The 16851-nt window shown below is 41.8% G+C and overlaps 1 protein-coding gene across 2 annotated transcripts in view; it reads left to right on the plus strand.

The window, feature by feature from the left end:
- Positions 1 to 16851, plus strand: part of CTNND2 (catenin delta 2) — a 940792-nt gene that overhangs the window by 882947 nt on the left and 40994 nt on the right. For both annotated transcript variants that reach the window (XM_043601021.1, XM_043601022.1), the window contains 2 exons: positions 7917 to 8127; positions 13327 to 13411. In XM_043601021.1, the coding sequence (XP_043456956.1) occupies positions 7917 to 8127; positions 13327 to 13411 (296 nt within the window). The remainder of the gene's footprint in view (positions 1 to 7916; positions 8128 to 13326; positions 13412 to 16851) is intronic.

Raw genomic sequence — 16851 nt, forward strand, 5'->3', positions numbered from 1 at the left:
AATCCTGAAATTTGGAATAAAGTGACTCAAAGCCATATGAAGAAACATAGATCGTAGTAAAGTTAAATATAGGGGGTAATTATAAAAGCTAGTATTATTATAATGATGGTTTGTAACTCCTGGTTTTCATGTTTTCTACATGATTTAAGAGACTGATGCATTAAGAAAAACATTTATTTTTTTTATTTTTAAAAACTGTTTTGTAAATATTTATTTGAGAGAGAGGGAGAGAGTGTGCACACAAGCAGGTGAGGAGCAGAGAGAAAGGGAGAGAAAGAAACCTAAGCAGGCTCCACACTGTCAGCACAGAGCTTGAAGTGGGGCTCAATTCCAAACCATGAGATCATGACCTGAACCGGAATCGAGAGTCAGACACTTAACCAACTGAGCCACCCAGGCACCCCCCCCCCAAAAACAATTATTTTATGTTTTTTGGACATACGATATACAAAGGTGGAATTTTGTGATGTCCATCACTGAAAAGGGTGGGGGTAGAACTACATATGAGCAAGTTTTTATATGTTATTGAAGTAAGATGGTATAAATTTAGAGTTTTATAATTTCAGGGTATTAAATGTAATCCCATGGTAACCACAACAAAAATAGTTATAGAATATATACAAAAATAAATAAGGGAATTAAAACATTTCACTATAAAAATAATCAAATAAACACAAAAGAGACAGTAATGCAGGAAATGAGGGACAAAAAAAAAGCCATAATCTGTATACAAAGCAAATAGCAAAGTAACACAAGTAAGGTCCTCCTTATCAGTAATTATTTTAAATATAAATTGATTACACTCTCCAGTCAAAAAACAGAATGGCAGAATGGATTTAAAAACATGATCCAACTATAGGCTGTCTATAAGGAGACTCACTTTAGATCCAAATGTTGCGGGTGAGAGAGAGTCTGTGTCATGTGGATGGAGATCTCGATCCTGGGAGTCCCCACAAGATTTACATGGGCGTCTCCACTCAGAATAACGACAGCTAGAAGGAAATTAGCACCAACCAGTTTATTAACATGAAAGTACACTCTCAAGGTGGGAGAGCTGGGCATGAGGTGGAAATGGCCTCTAGGGTGTTTTGGGATTGGGTGTTACTGGGTCTCTCCGGACTGGGAGGAGTGTGACCTACGGTGGGGTGGTCTCTAACGGGGACTGTTTCCAGTGATTTGGGAGATTCCTTCCACAGGTTGGGAGGGGGAATTTTTGACCCTACAAGGTTTGTAGAGGAGCTGTCATGGAAGCCTTCCCCCATTGGTTGGGGCTGTTCCCACAATGCAAATGCATTATAATGAGTCTAGGGATTACCCTGGGGCAGAGGTGGAAGAGGAGAGCATGTGCTCTGCACCTGTTCTGGCTCTTGGGTCTGGCAGCCCCAAGGTCTTGGAAGCCACAAGGTCAGGATGTCGTGCCCTAGGACTTCTACTGTGTAGCTTATTTGTCACCATCCTTGCCTTCAACTCGTGTCTCTGTCATTCCCCTTCAAGGACTTGGGACTCTGCCCCAGGTGTTTCTCCCACCACTCAGGTCTAGCTTCTACCTAACACAAAGACATAAACAGATGGAAAGTGAAACAAGAATTGTACACCCATGTTCACAGCAGCATTGGTCACTCTAGTTAAAATGAGGGAGCAACTCAAGTATCTGTCAACAGATGAATGGAGAAGCAAAATGTGGTATATGCATATATGGAACAGTATTCAGCCTTAAATAGGAAGGGCATGTTGACATATGCTATGATATGGATGAAGCTTAAGGATACCATGCTAAGTGAAATAAGTCAGTCACATAAAGATGTATACTAGGGGCATCTGGGTGGCTCAGTGTGCTAAGCGTCCAGCTTCAGCTCAGGTCATGATCTCATGGTTCGTGAGTTCGAGCCCCACACCGGGCTCTGTGCTGACAGCATGGAGCCTGCTTCAGATCCTCTGTCTCCCTCTCTCTGTGTCTCTGCCCCACTTGTGCTCTCACTATCTCTCTCTCAAAACTATTTTTTAAAAAAGACATATGCTGTATGCTTCCACTTGTATGAAGTACTTAGAGTAGTCAAAATCATAGCGATAGAAAGTAGCATGTTAGGGTGTTATTGTTTAATGATAGAGAGTTTCAGTTTTGCAAGATGAAACAGTTCTGGAGATGGACGGTGGTGATAGTTGCCCAATACAGACTTACTTAATATCACTGAATTGTATACTTACAAGTGGACAAGATGCTACATTTTATGATATGTGTATTCTGCCACAGTACAAAAAAAAAAAAGAAGAAGAAGGAGAAAAATTGGAAAAGAAAAGAGTAAATTTAGAGCATCTTGGCAAAAACTCATAGGGCCAGGCTTAGCAGCCCAGAAACAAAGAAGTCGAAGAGGTGTTAAGGCCTCAGTTGAAGGGGTCATGATGTTCCTGGCCCAGCACTGCTCTCCATTCCAGCCGTTGTTAAAATTATCTTTTCTCTAACATTGCTTTGAGAGAGATTTAAGTTTAGAAAGACATGTGAGTCGTCACAAAGACCAGCTATCCAGCGGACTCTATCAATGATCAAAAGAGATACATAATCAATGTAGGAAGGGACTCCGGTGACTTCTGTGATGTCGGCCACCTTACAGCGGCTAGACCACAAAGCACTGCTCAATATTGGTGCCACCGACGGGGAACCGAGTAGTGGTGCACAGATCAACACCACAAATAAACTTAGTCCTGAAATGGAAATAGAAGCAGAGTCATAAACAGACAGACAACCCAGGAGCAGAGGCAGCCAGCAGGAACGGAGCCCTGTGGCGCCGTCACGAAATCTCCACCAGCCCTCGTCTGCACTTGCTCTGCAGAGAGTGCCCTTCTTGGACAGCATAGTTGCTCAGGTCCCCAATTCCGTCTGCACCTTCGTGGGCCCAATACTCTAAACGGATGATTCCAGAAAGAAGCATTCTAAAGAAATATTTTTAATTTTCCATTTTTTAGAGATTCTGAATTTAGAAAACTAGCTCAACAAATCTTTTTTTTTTTTTTAAGAGAGGAGAGAGCGAGAAAGAGAGAGCACAAGCAGGAGAAGGAGAGAGAGAGAGAGAGAGAGAGAGAGAGAGAGAGAGAGAGAATATGAATCTCAAGTAGGCTCCATGCTGTCTGCGCAGAACCTGACTCAGGGCTCCATCTCACAAACTGTGAGACCATGACCTGGGCCAAAATCAGGAGTGGGATGCTTAACGGACTGAGCCACGCAGGCACCCCACAACAGATCTTAAACACTTCAGTGTTTAAAGGGAACACACAGAGACACAGGTAGGCACACAGGTGCATGGAGGAAAGGGTATCAAAGTTACAAGGTTACAGTTAGTCTGTCATTGATGGAAACTCGGGGTATTTCTTACACACTCATAATATCTCCGCTGGTCATTTCATACCAGAAATGCACACCAGAAATAGTGTTATTTTCACCAGAGACGAGGTAACTTAGAAGAAATGACCCACGTATGCGCCTCTACCAGGAACTTGAGCAAAACGGAGCAATCTGTTCATTGGCAGTGGTGTTGGTGGTGGCGGAGTTGTGTTTTGTTTTGTTTCAATCCGAGGGAGCAGCGTGCTTTTCTTTTCTTTTTCTCACATGCGATTCTATGACAGTGGCTACTGGGGAGCACAGTTCTTGCAAATGGAGGCAGGCCAAGGCATCCACTTTGCTTTCACAAATCTGGGCGTCTTTGGAACCTGATGACCAGTGGGGTCTCCCTGATGGAACCTTGCTGTGTTGTTCTCCCGTATCGCATATCAGGTTAAATAATTCTGCGTGTTTTTCTTTGTGCGAAGAAAGTACGATAGACTCTAACGTGTCCACTATTATTAAAAGTTTTAAATTCACTTGGTTTTCACGACCCACCTCGTTGTTCCAGCGAGAGACTTCTGACCCCTTTTTCCTCCGTTCCTCCACCACCACCAGTGTTTCACGTGTCAGTTTCATCCTGGGATTCTCCATGATGGCTGGCTGCTGTCCTGTCCCTGACCCACAGCCACCTTTTTGTGGTCACAAGTCCTTGTTTTTGTTCCAAAATATTACAGTTGCCTGTTAATTGAATCATTCTATGAATGAATCATTCTGTGACTTTCAGTCTGGGCCGTCCCATTCACTTATTTTTAAACCAATCAGATCCAGAGAAAGGGGGAGTGGCTCTCTCTGCAGTGGTTGCTGATGCCACTGGCCTTTCCGTGGCCTCGGAGGCTCCCGTGCCTCCTGCCAGACTCAATGCCAAGGTGACACCTGTCTGCTTATGATCTCCTTTGCACCCACATGAATCCCAATGCACCACAAGGGCGCCGCTGGGCTCCAGGTGTCCTTGACATTCCAGACCCATGAAGAACCTCCAGTATTCCTCCTCCAGGTTCCTAAGGAGATGCCATCCATCTGGGCATCCGGCCACGCTCCTCCTTAGCCTGTGAAGAGCCTTCCCTCTGTCCATCTCTGTCTCTGAAACCAAACTGAGACAAAACAAAAACCGACCTGATCCCCTTCGTGGTGTTAGACTGAAAAACTTGCAGTTTGGCTCACCTGCCTCACAACTTTTTCTCATTGCCTCTGTGGCACAAAAATTAGTTCCTAAAGAAGGTTAACTCCTTTTTTTCTAATTTTTATTGATTTAGAGAGAGGGAGAGAGAGTGCAGGCAGGGGAGGGGCAGAGAGAGAGGGAAAGAGAGAATCTCAAGAACTCCTTTTTTTCTAATGTTTGTTTGTTTGTTTGTTTGTTTGTTTGTTTGTTTAGCACAAACTGGGGGAGGGGGTGCAGAAAGCAAGGGAGAAAGAGAATCCCAAACTGACTCCATGCTGTCAGCTCAGATCCTACTGATGCAGGGCTCCATCTCATGAACCTGAGTCAAAATCAAGAGTCGGATGCGTAACCGACTGAGCCACCCAGGCACCTGAGGATTAACTCCTTTTACCTCCAAAGAAACCTCAGACCTCAGAGACCCAAAAGCTTGACTGGGGGGCAGAAGAGGGAGCACCTCTTATTTATTGGTAGCAGCAAAGGCTTCTTAGCTCTTTCTAATGTTTAGAAACTTAGGGAACAAAAAAAAATATGTGACACTGAATGATTACAGGCAAAAGCCACCTTGTGCTGTAATGCTCAGAATTTCAGCAGAAGTTCAGAGAAACAGAGTTTTATTGTCAACAGAAAGACTACACGTTTCTCCAAACTTCATTCTTTCTATTCTGAAACCTTCCTTCTTGCAGTACCAGAATTCTCTTTGTAAGATATCAACTTGGTCTTGGAGCTCCCCTAACCTATAGAACAAAATCTGAATGCTGACTTCCCATGTCAGTTCCTCCATGGTAACCCCAGTGCAGTCTCCCTTCCCTGGACTTCTGTTATTAGCCTGCCACACAAGGTCACTTATGGCTGTAATTATTCTATGCTCCTGTTTTCTCTTTTCCCCACCCAATTAGCCTCCAAGTTTCGGAACACACGCACATGCACACACACACACACACACACACACACACACAGAGCTATTCTTGCTATGCAAATTTCACATGATGACAGGATTCAAGTTCTAGTATGAGAAGACATCTTTTCTCAGAAGCATAATCGAAGGCTAAAACAATTGTATGCCCTTTAGAGAATTAACAAACTTTGTTCAGAGGTTTTCCCCTCTATGGAATGATTTTACTTGATTTGTCTCTCCACTTGGATGGTCAAAAATTTAGACTAAAATGTATCCCTCCACATAGACTAAGAAATAGATATATGAAAAATCTCCAATTGTCCAGTGAAATGTCAGTGAACTGTATTGGAAATATTAGAAATAAAATCATTCCAACGGGTTTCCTTGACAGGTTGCGGTAGGTAATATATGGCGGTGACTCCTATCATTCTCCATGGAATGGAAAACAGTGTTTATACAGCGTCGTGGGGCAAGCGGGGGAGGCTGCTCTGGGAGGAAGCAGTTGCCTGTGTCACCTGAATGTTAGGGGGACACCTTGTATTTCATTCACGGCTCTTGGATTCGGAAAGCATGCAAAATGAAACACACCTTCAAATTTATCTGAGATAACTTTTTAACTGACAGTAACAACAAAAACTGGAAAATGCTGCAGCCGAATCTTCTCTCTCTTTTCATTTTTGCTTTCAACCTCAGTGATGTTCAAGGTCACAAACAGTCTTCCATACTCCGTCAGGAGCGTGAATGCCCCTGTATGCCCAGTGATTGAAATAGCTTTCTGTTCCCTTCCTCCATCACTTCCCTTAGGAAGAAAAATTTTAAGCCATCCCCCCATTCATCCATCTTCTCACATCTGTGGAACTCAGATTTGCCTTACGATATAATCTCTGGGGGTTAATGACCTGATGAAGCCCCGGCATGCTGAGCTCAGCAAAAGGAAAATCTTAGCCAGAGCCGAGTGTGATTTAATGATAAATACATACAGCAAGTTGCTCAGAGAACTGCCCATGCACAAAGGATCTTCTCCTAACTATTTTAGATATTGTCTTTAGAAAATAAATATGCTACGCTTGGGGGTTTTCAGGCAAACCATTTTTGTCAGATACTTCTCAGCTACCATCAAGTGAACGAAGACATTTTCCTATTTCAGTAATTTAGACATCAGCATTTTTTTGGCCCAAGCTAAAATAAGCCACCTAAACATAGGATAAGAGCAGATACCAAAATGATATGGGCCTGTGTTTTATTTATTAATGCCTGGAATGGAGATGCCATTGCCTTCTCCCATGAGTTCCCTTTCCTTACCCCAGGCACCTCGCACTGGAGGATTAAACAGCAGAAGAGGCTATCCTTTAGGGACATGTATGGAGGAAAACTATTTCAAATGGCTTTCGGGAGCTAGCTAAATATGTCTAATTGGGGGATAGGAGACAAGGAAGGGATTTTAATTTGGACACGTGCCAATTCCATCTGAAAAATTTAAGAACAGCCAACTTTGCTACAGGCACTCATTTACTTAGTTCCAGAAGTAAATTAATGGAACAGAATTGGAAGCTGCAGGTGGGATGAATTAATGTCTTGCAGGGTTATTGGTAATGCCTAAAATGCTTTGTAAACTAAAAGTACTCCATAAAGATGTCATTATAAGTACCTCTATCATTGAGAGCAGCAAGATTAATAATGATGAAGCAAATTAAGGAAGCAAAGTTGGATTTTATTTTCTTTGTTTTTCACACAAAGGGGAATGTGTCAAATTAGTAAGTGTTATATGGTAGAACCAGACAATAAATCCCATCAGAGAGACAGGTGGATCATTGGGTTACCAGAGTTCCAAGGACACCTAGTTATACATCATTTGTAAAGCCTCTCTCCCTTGCTTTGAGTGTTTCTCTTTGTTTTATAAGGGCCAGAACTCGGAAGTTACGTACACGATCATGCTGTCCATATGTTTGTGGTTTGACTCTGACTTGTTAAATAGTTCAGGCCCCAACGTAGTTCCCATCAAGGTATTTTTGATGTGATGTTCGAATACCATATGTTTTCTTGGCTTCAAGAACCACTGACAGCTCACATCTACAGAGTCCCACATCCTCAGTACTCCTCGTATTTTACATACTTTACACACTTTTACTCATTTAATCTTTGCAACAGCCTTGTGAGATAGGTACCATTAGTGTTCTTGCTGTACAGGTTTAAAAAGCCTAGGCTTACAGTCATGGACTAACTTGCCCAGAAATTCTATCCCACATCCATCAGAAAGTCCATGCACTCACCATGAGGGAAAAACTGTTCTCTGTATGGGTTCAGTGACCCATGCCCAACAGAGCAGTGACCCAACAGAGAATTTTCAGTGATGAGAAACAGACAATAATGCATTAATGTGGCCTCTTGTGTTCTCGGTTTTTCTCCCCTGTTCCTACCATCGCCTCTCCCCTCGTCTTCCATTTTGGCCTCATTTCAATTCTTCCCTTGACTTTTTTCTCCCAAAGGCAAATATGCCATGCGAGACCTCGTCCACAGGCTTCCAGGTGGGAACAACAGCAACAACACAGCGAGCAAGGCCATGTCAGATGACACGGTGACAGCCGTCTGCTGCACCCTGCACGAAGTGATCACCAAGAACATGGAGAACGCCAAGGCCTTACGGGATGCGGGCGGCATCGAGAAGTTGGTTGGCATCTCCAAAAGCAAAGGAGATAAGTAAGTCGGACGGTGACTTCATATCACTGTGGAATGGGTATTGCTAGAATTGGTTCTAAGTATACGCAGCATCCATTGGTCATGGGTAACATTGTTGAATGTCACTGGATATTCAAGAGGAGGGAAATAGCAAATGGTTTCCAAGCTTCCCACCCATGGTGAAAGCTGATTTTAACTGGTAGTCTTGGTGACTGCCATGATACTGGAGAGATACATTTGACAATCCAGCATGCATACACTAGGAAAGACAACCCGCTTAACCTGAGTATATGAAAGTGTTTTGTGGTTGCTGTTCCTTTGTGGTTGCAGGCCCGGGTGTTCATGATGGATCCATATCCTCGTGCCCTTTCCCTCGTCAGCTGTACAGAGGAAGCCATGCAAGGAGGGTGAGGGAGCACACAGTGGGGAGCCCAAGAGCTCATTGCTGACCTGCCATCCTTCCATGCTAGCCATGCGTTTGAGGCAAATAGTTTAGTTTAACAAGTCACTGTGCCTGTCCTTTGCAGTCTAAAACTGAGGAAGGGGCTTCCCTAACATCCAAGAAGTGATAATCAAGTCTTAAAGCATGAATAGAAATTCTGCAGAGGGGATGGTGGTAAGGAAGGACTTCTACACTAGTGGAATAAAGAAAGATAAGGCTCTGTGTCTGACGAGCTGCACTTCCAGGAAATGGAAATGTCCCCCATTTGATTTAAGAATCAATGGTATCTTGCTGCATGCAACCAAAACATATCTTCAGAAGCCAGGGTGTCAGTCTATCAGCAAGCTGTCAGTGTTACAGAAACATTCACAAACCTTAATTAAATTTTGCCTCCTAGAAATCCCTCAATGTAATCAATGAGATTAAGAGGGTAAACCTTTTGTTACCCAAGGTCTACTTCTTGACTTTCCACTCCCTGCCTCCCCCCATTTCTTCACAGCTAAACGCTAAATAATTTTTCTTCCATTATTAAGGGCTGTAAAGGATGTACTTTGAGACTATTTGGAAATTCTCTCTCATTATTTCATTTGATTCAGGATATTACCATTGTATAATAAAAAGTCTCTGGTTTCTGGTTAAGACCTTCAAAGAGGTTCAGTCAACAACTTAGTATTAGGATTCGAATACTTTTGTATATCAAGTAGAGAGGCCCCACTGGACTCATGCAGTAATGGTGCCATATAGATAGTTGGCTTGAATTGTATGTTATTATATTGTACTTAAAATAGATTGCTATTCTACATAAACACGAAACCACATGGTTTTCTTCTTCATAGAGCTTCCGTAGAACTTTGGAATCTCTAATTGAAATGCTTACCCGTTTTGAACATTAAGAGCTTAATATGTCAATGCTTTTTTAAGCAAACACACACACACACACACACACACAGAGACACACACACACACACACACACACACACAATAAAACCATAGTCCACAAAACATTCTGACCTATTTGTGCATATTCATGAGATGTTCAAAGATTTTTTTTTTCTCTGAAATGTAAGAATAGGGAGTTTGAGGGTGGTCTGGCGTGTGTTAATTTCTTCCAATTGTGTGAACATCCTTACTGTAGCATACATCACTAAATGGGCCTTAAAGAGAAGAGGTGTTTTTATCAGTCCTATGGTCAAATAAAACTACTTGGTGAAACTAACCTAAAAATCACTTCAGGAAACCATCCATGGAAGAGTGTGTATCCACAATGCCAATCCAGAAAATGGTCCTGATAGGTCTTGTCCAATCTTGATTATTGTTAATGGGAAGTTTCTTTCACTATAGATGATCTCATAACTGTCCTTTGACTTGACTGAAAATTGCTTTTAAGAAAGTCATGTGTTTCATTTCATTGGCCCTTGCCCTTTTTTTTTCCAAAGCTAATAGTCGAGATTTACACACGAGTTGAATAATCAGTACTGAACTGGGTTGAGTCAGGCATCTTCCCTACTTTCCTGCTTATCTCAGCCGTCTTTCCATGTGATTTACCTCTTTTTTATATAATGACTAATTTGGGGATCAAAACAAGGTTTTTATAACTGCAGATAGCCTCATCTCCCACCTACACTTGAATTTGGTTACTGCTTTTCACCGCCCTTAAAAGGAATCCAGAAGAACTGTTCTGAATCTTAACACTAAACTCACCACTTATCACTCGATTCTGTTATGACATTAGGCGCTGAGATTCCCAAGGCCTTCGACAAGTTTTAACAAAATAGAAATTCTTTATTGAAAGGAGAGTTTTTTAAATTGGGGATTAATCATTGAAAAATAGAGGGAGAGCAGTTTGCTCTGGTTAATTTGTACAGATCTGCCCTCCCTAAAATGTCCTTAAAAATTATTAACAGAAATAAGTTTAATTCAAACCTGATTTGTAAATTCCAGATAGCATAAGGCACAGGTGGAAAAACATGCCTCTCTACGACTCTGTATTTATGTGTTTTATTTCTAAATATACAGAAATTTAAAGTATGCCACGCCTTTAATGAGTCGGACTGGTGAGTTGCCAGTCATAGTCTGTTTGAACTGTACAACTCATTGTGTTTTGCTAATACAACCACCAACACTGGGGTTCTGGGGTCCTGCGGCTTTGAGTAGCTGTGCTCAACACCCACGATGAATTGCACCAACGGTGCAGTCACCCCTCATTTGACAACGTTGGTGAAGATCAGGTGTGGTATAATCATCAATGACTCTTATAGGAATCTTATACTTACTATTTTCAAGTCTGGATAACTTAAATTATTCTTTTCACGTCATTTTAAACACCCATTATGGACATCCTGTCACATCTATCTCTTTCAAAAGTACATTTGGGTTTTTTTTTTCTAAATTTAACAATTATATAGGAAATAGGGTTGACTGTGTCACTGCATTTTGTCATGAGACAGAAAAGCCATTAACAGTCTCAACCGTTACTTGTCAGTAAGGAACTGTGTATTGCGGCTTAGGTTATAATCACTTGTCACATTAGAAACACTCAATTGTTCAGTCCTTCAATCAATAGTTATAGTCTTTCAAGTAGAAGTTGCTATGGTATCAGTCTAGTGATGGGTCAAAATTAAAGTATAAAAAAAAAAAGCAATGTGTCTTTGACCGTCGCATGTTATGACCCTGTGATGTGTTGGCATTTTAATTGAAAGGTTAAAACCTGCTATTCATTACACATTTGTAGCCTTTTTCTATTTTGTACCCAAGCAAGAAGGAGAAACAAAAAAATTACACTGTTTCTGAATAATTTTTGCATGCTGTGTCTCGACTACCTTACCAGTATCTGAATATTAATGCATGTTCCTCAAGAGTTGCTTAACTGTTGTCATGGACAAATATCTAGCTAACAATGATAAAATACAGCAACACATAACATTTAACCTTTGATTGATTATATATATATATATATAACCTGAATTGATTATATAAGGTTGACACACACCTGTACCTGTATCCATGAAAAGCTCTAAATTCTCTGTCTTTAAATCAAAGGAACCTAATATTACATGTAGCGCATGACACTAACAAAAATTCTGAGATCATTTAGCAACCATGCATTTAGTAAAGGAAAATATGTGTGTTACGTATGTACGTTTCATCTTTCATAGTGAAAAAAATTGAATTTATGAGAACTCTACTTTTTTTTCTTTTGAAAACGCATGATATAACCAGTGTTTTCAAACACAGCCAAAATTGTATTTCATCTCCGTGATAAAAATAGTAAGCATGGCTGTTACTGTCACCAGTAAGCAAGTGGATGAAGGAACCTTCAACTTACTTGGTCTAAATCGCAAACTTGAAGACCCAGGAAAATAGCAGACATTTAACTGACCATGTATTAACATCCCATAATTCCATCACAAAATGCATGTCCTCACAACCTCCACTTACTCCAGCTCTCCTATCCAACCTCAACCTCATCCCATCTAACCATCTGCTCACTTTCTATTTATTTCAAAAGCCATTTTATTTCAAAGGCATTTTTGGTCCCAACTCAGATTTTCTCTTCTGGGAATCTTTGGGCCACTGCCCCACTGGTCAGCTTCAGGTGGGTTCACCTCGGAGTCCTCATGAATGGCTATGTCCTGCCCGACTCCAGGAGTCACCATACACATAGACCAGGGGTCAGCAATCTACAGGCCAGGGGCCACATCCCACCTGCTTTTGCACTGCCTACTTTTGTAAATAACATTTTATTGGAACGCAGCCACATCCACTCGCTGATGTATTATTTATGACTCCTCTAGCGGTACAGTCACAGGGCTCAGTAGCTGTGATCGAGACCATATGGCCCTCCGAGTGGCGTATATTTATTATCTGACCCTTTATAGAAAAATGCGCCAGCCCCTGAGACAGGCCACAGTGGCACTAACAGCCACTAGAGGGTGCAGCTGTTTATGGAATTGGCCATTAGAATAAAGTATCTACAGGTAATTAATTAATAGCTTCCGCCACCACCAGCCAAAATAACTTCCAAGAATGTGATCACATTAAAGCAACACAGATTTATTGACCTCGTGTCTGTTTGGAGACACAGGTTGGCACCGACCCAAAAGTCAAAATATTTAGCTGTTGTGTGTTTCATAACGATTTTAAGGCCATGACTCAAAAAAAAAAAATGATCCGCAGGATGGAACTTTAATTGTACACAGGGCTTTACTTCTAGATGCTTATGCCTTCCTGTGTATACATGTGAGAGAGCATGCACACACATCTTCCTTCGCTGCCGGTCCCTTGTGCGTGGTACCATCGGCAAATGGAGAGCAGCTCCCTGTAATCACGTAGGCATGCGGAACCAACACTATACATGCTCTCAAGCTTCAGCTGAGAAAATGAAAATATTTTTTTTTCTTCTTGCTGCTACACAGATATTACACAACACTGCCGTTAAACCTCCCAAATCTGGCCCTTCCCGATCGGTGTGTTTCTCTTCTTTCTTTTCCACTTCAGTGTTTTTAGTCAAACACTAAATTTGCATTCAGACTCAAGGCTCTGCTCTTCCTTTTGCATTTTGAAAATTCTTTGCCAAGCTGACTGTGTTCCTATCTCTTGCCCTCATGGGTGTGCCGATGAGAGGAAGGTTCGAGACTGGTGGACCATCCCTTGCACTCCCAGCCGGGAGGCCATACGGATGTGGGTTTTTTCTGTAAACGCTGGATCCTGATGAGTCAGCGTCAGTCTGAAACCCAGCTGCCCCACTTTCACCATCTTACGTGTCTTCTCTCTATCAGACACTCTCCCAAAGTGGTCAAGGCCGCGTCTCAGGTCCTAAACAGCATGTGGCAGTACCGAGATCTGAGGAGTCTCTACAAAAAGGTAAGATTTGCTTTACCTTCTTGGTCCCTGGTTCACACAGACCCTGAGCCCAAAGACAAACTATCTGGTCACAACCACGTACATTATAGACATGGAAAGTGCTTGTCCAACAGTCCGAGTGACGGAAACACAACTAAAAGGCAGGACAGTCAATGAGGAAGCAGGAGAGAAGGGTCAGCAAGTGTCCCCGAATATACACTAAGATCCAAGAACCTTCTGGATTAGACAGACCCATATGCATAGGGTCTTACCCTAGATTGTCTCACGGAAATGAAAGTAACTGTTTTCCCGAGCTTCCATATTGTACAATAGACTAAAAATTAAAGAACTGAACGATTTTGCAAAAAAAAAAAAAAAAAAAAAAAGAAAGAAAAAACAGGCATCAACAATAATGGTGGAGAGAAGACAGAAAAAAAAAATGTAAAAAGCAATTCAGGAAGCCAAGAAGTGTCACAGCCCAAGAGCAACGAGGAGAAGACCCTACAGCCTGCCCTGTGTGCCTCACCCAACCGTCCCTGAGTTACCACCCATCAGGAAAGGCCTGATGTTCCTAATGACGGGTGCACATCAGGAGGCAGAGGCTAGGCATTTGTCCCGCACACTCTCAGGAGGCAGGAGGGAGTTTGTATCATACATGTCGCAAGGGTGTTCATCCCCAAAATGGTTTCAAGTGTAAAATCATAAGGGAAAAATGTCACATCTAGAAATTTTGCTCTGTATGTCATTTCCAAGTGATGGTAAATAAAGGGTGTGTAACTTTTCCTTTTAGGGTTAGAAGGGGAGAATGTTTTAACAATGTGTCTCAGAAGTTGTTTCTGTTGTTCTTGGACCAGCAAATGTGGATAGCTTAAAGGATTGATGATCCCGTGATAGATTTGAGTGGATGGACAGGGGAAGAGACCATCGTTAATCCGCAGGGAGAATAGTGTAGGCATGGATCTCCGTAGGGATTCAGAAAGCTTAAACAGGACTGGGGTGGGGGGCATGGGCTTCCTCAACAACTGCTGAGAGTACCTCCTTACACCCTCTGGCCACCGGCATGAGAAGGAGGAGGAGCCAACGTCACTGCTGCCTTCATCCCCTAGCCTGCCATTCTTGGGTTGGGAATGTGGGGCCGCGGCAAGAGGTCACATCACAGAGAGCAAGACCCATCTTGCCAGAGGGAAATTTTTCTAAGCCAGTGGGAAAAGAGTAAATATTTAATAACTGGTTCTGCTAAGTTGGAGCCTGTGTGTAGACTTACCCCAAGGTCTGTCTATCTCCCTTATGCTCTCATTACTTTGCACTTCGAGTTTACAAAGTTTAGCCTATATATTTCTCTTTCAAGATTTTCCTATTTGCTAAGAGCAAGTGTGTTTAAGTTGAAACCGAGATGGCAAAACGCAGTGTTAGGGGAGTGTTGTAGATTAATTATATTCTTTTCTAAATATTTGGCACGTCAGCGTAAGCCCTTCTCTCAAATGTTTGGGGTTACGTTTTGTTTTGCTTGAAATTCACATCCCAGAATCCCTACTTCGTTCCTTCCTGGACTCCTCCAGAAGCCAAATGAATTCTCTCCCAGGGCAGGATCCTTCAGCTGAACAGGCAGCTTGGCATGAAGAACACGCTATCAATTAGAAGGGAGCTGGTCGTTCTGAATCGGTGGCTCCGGAAGCTCGATGAAATATTACTGCCTCAAATAAACTCCACTTTCCCTTGGATCCTGAACATTTGTTTGCTGAAATACACCTTCCCCTACTTATGTGCATCGAAGGGGAACTGCTTTTAGAGACTCTACAAGTTATTTGTTGAATACTAGTATAAGTTTGCCATCTTAGTTTCTTTCTGTGTCGGTAGTACAGTCCAGAAAGTGTAATTGTCTTTTAATTTTCATGAAGGAGAAAAATGTGTTGACAGGAATTTAATGGAGCTAAAAATCAAGAGCTAAAGATGATTTAAAATGTGTTTCATGTGAGGACATTCAAGGAGGATGAGCTGGAGAAACGGATGCCAATGTTTTCAGTTGACCCGTGGTGATGTTTTCAGTTGACCCATGATTTAAAAAGGTGGAGAAAGAGCCGTTCTTAATAATTTCCAAATTATGCGGTTGTGAAATGAAATGAGGACCTTTATGCTCAATATCATAATAGCAGAGCTCACCGTTCACAAAAGCTTTTCTTTTTGAAAACTCCTTTGGTGAGAAGACCAGATTCATTCATGCTTGTGAATTGTTTTTAATCAGTGGGGAAATAGATTTCCTTTTTGTTCTTCCTTGACAATTTGCATATCATTGAAAAAATGTCTGATCCGTATCTTTTAATTCTCCACGCTTCAAATCTGTTTATTAAACATCTATCGTAGGCTTAAAGGAAGAAGAGTTTCAGAGAAAACATAAGACATGGGAAGTAGCTAATGTGGGTAAAAATGAAATATGGAATGGGGCACCTGGGTGGCTCAGTCGGTTGAGCGTCCCGCTTCGGCTCAGGTCATGATCTCACAGTTTGTGGGTTCGAGCCCCACATTGGGCTCTGGGCTGATGGCTCAGAGCCTGGAGCCTGCTTCGGATTCTGCGTCTCCCTCTCTCTCTGCCCCTCCCCGGCTCATGCTCTATCTCTGTCTCTCAAAAGTAAATAAACATTAAAAAAATTTTTTTAATGAAATATGGAATAATTACTAGTAACTTCAATAGTTTCAGAGATACATACTACAAATTTACTGGATGAACTAGGGCTAAGAAAAGTACAGAGCAAAATCTTGAAGAATTCATGGAGTTTGCATAAATCAGGAGGTAAGACATAGAGGCATTACGCGCAAGAGGAGAACATGAGTAGAAAGAGAGAAATGGAAATGGCATATCTATCGGACAGAATTAAAGGTCCATCTGTCACTGGCTAATTTCCTCCCAGGGCTCAGACACAGAGGCCAGGGTCTCATTTCATTAGCTCAATGACTTTATTTTACATAGAGAGACACATTTAATACATCAGAATATTCTTCTGGCTGGGTGTGTTATTGACCAATACAAAATTATGTTTGGTCCCTGACACATTGTGAGCCAAAACATATTTGTATTATCTGAACCTTCAACTTCAGTGAGGCCTGGACTTTTTTTGCCTAAAGGAAAATCAACAATTGTAGAAGGATTTTATCACATGCCTCATACACCGTCTTTTTTCTTTCTTTTTTTTTTTTTAACCAGTCCTTAAGTTTGGATAACCACAAACAGAACTTTAAAACTTCTTTATCCGCTGTATCATCACAGAGGCTGTTTGGTATTGGAAAAGAAGATGAACCCTTGGTATAGGCATGAAGGACAAACTGGAGGTCAATGATTCTGGACTTCTTCAAACCTCGGTACTTTAGGAAATTGAGGTCACTGACATAATGGGGTGCTTATGTTTGACCCTGGTAAGGACCATCGGGACAGCTGGTTTTAGAAGAAAGGAGACAAAATTGGGGTG

This window comes from Prionailurus bengalensis, chromosome A1, assembly GCF_016509475.1.
Source record: "Prionailurus bengalensis isolate Pbe53 chromosome A1, Fcat_Pben_1.1_paternal_pri, whole genome shotgun sequence".
Classification (NCBI taxonomy): Eukaryota; Metazoa; Chordata; class Mammalia; order Carnivora; family Felidae; genus Prionailurus; species Prionailurus bengalensis.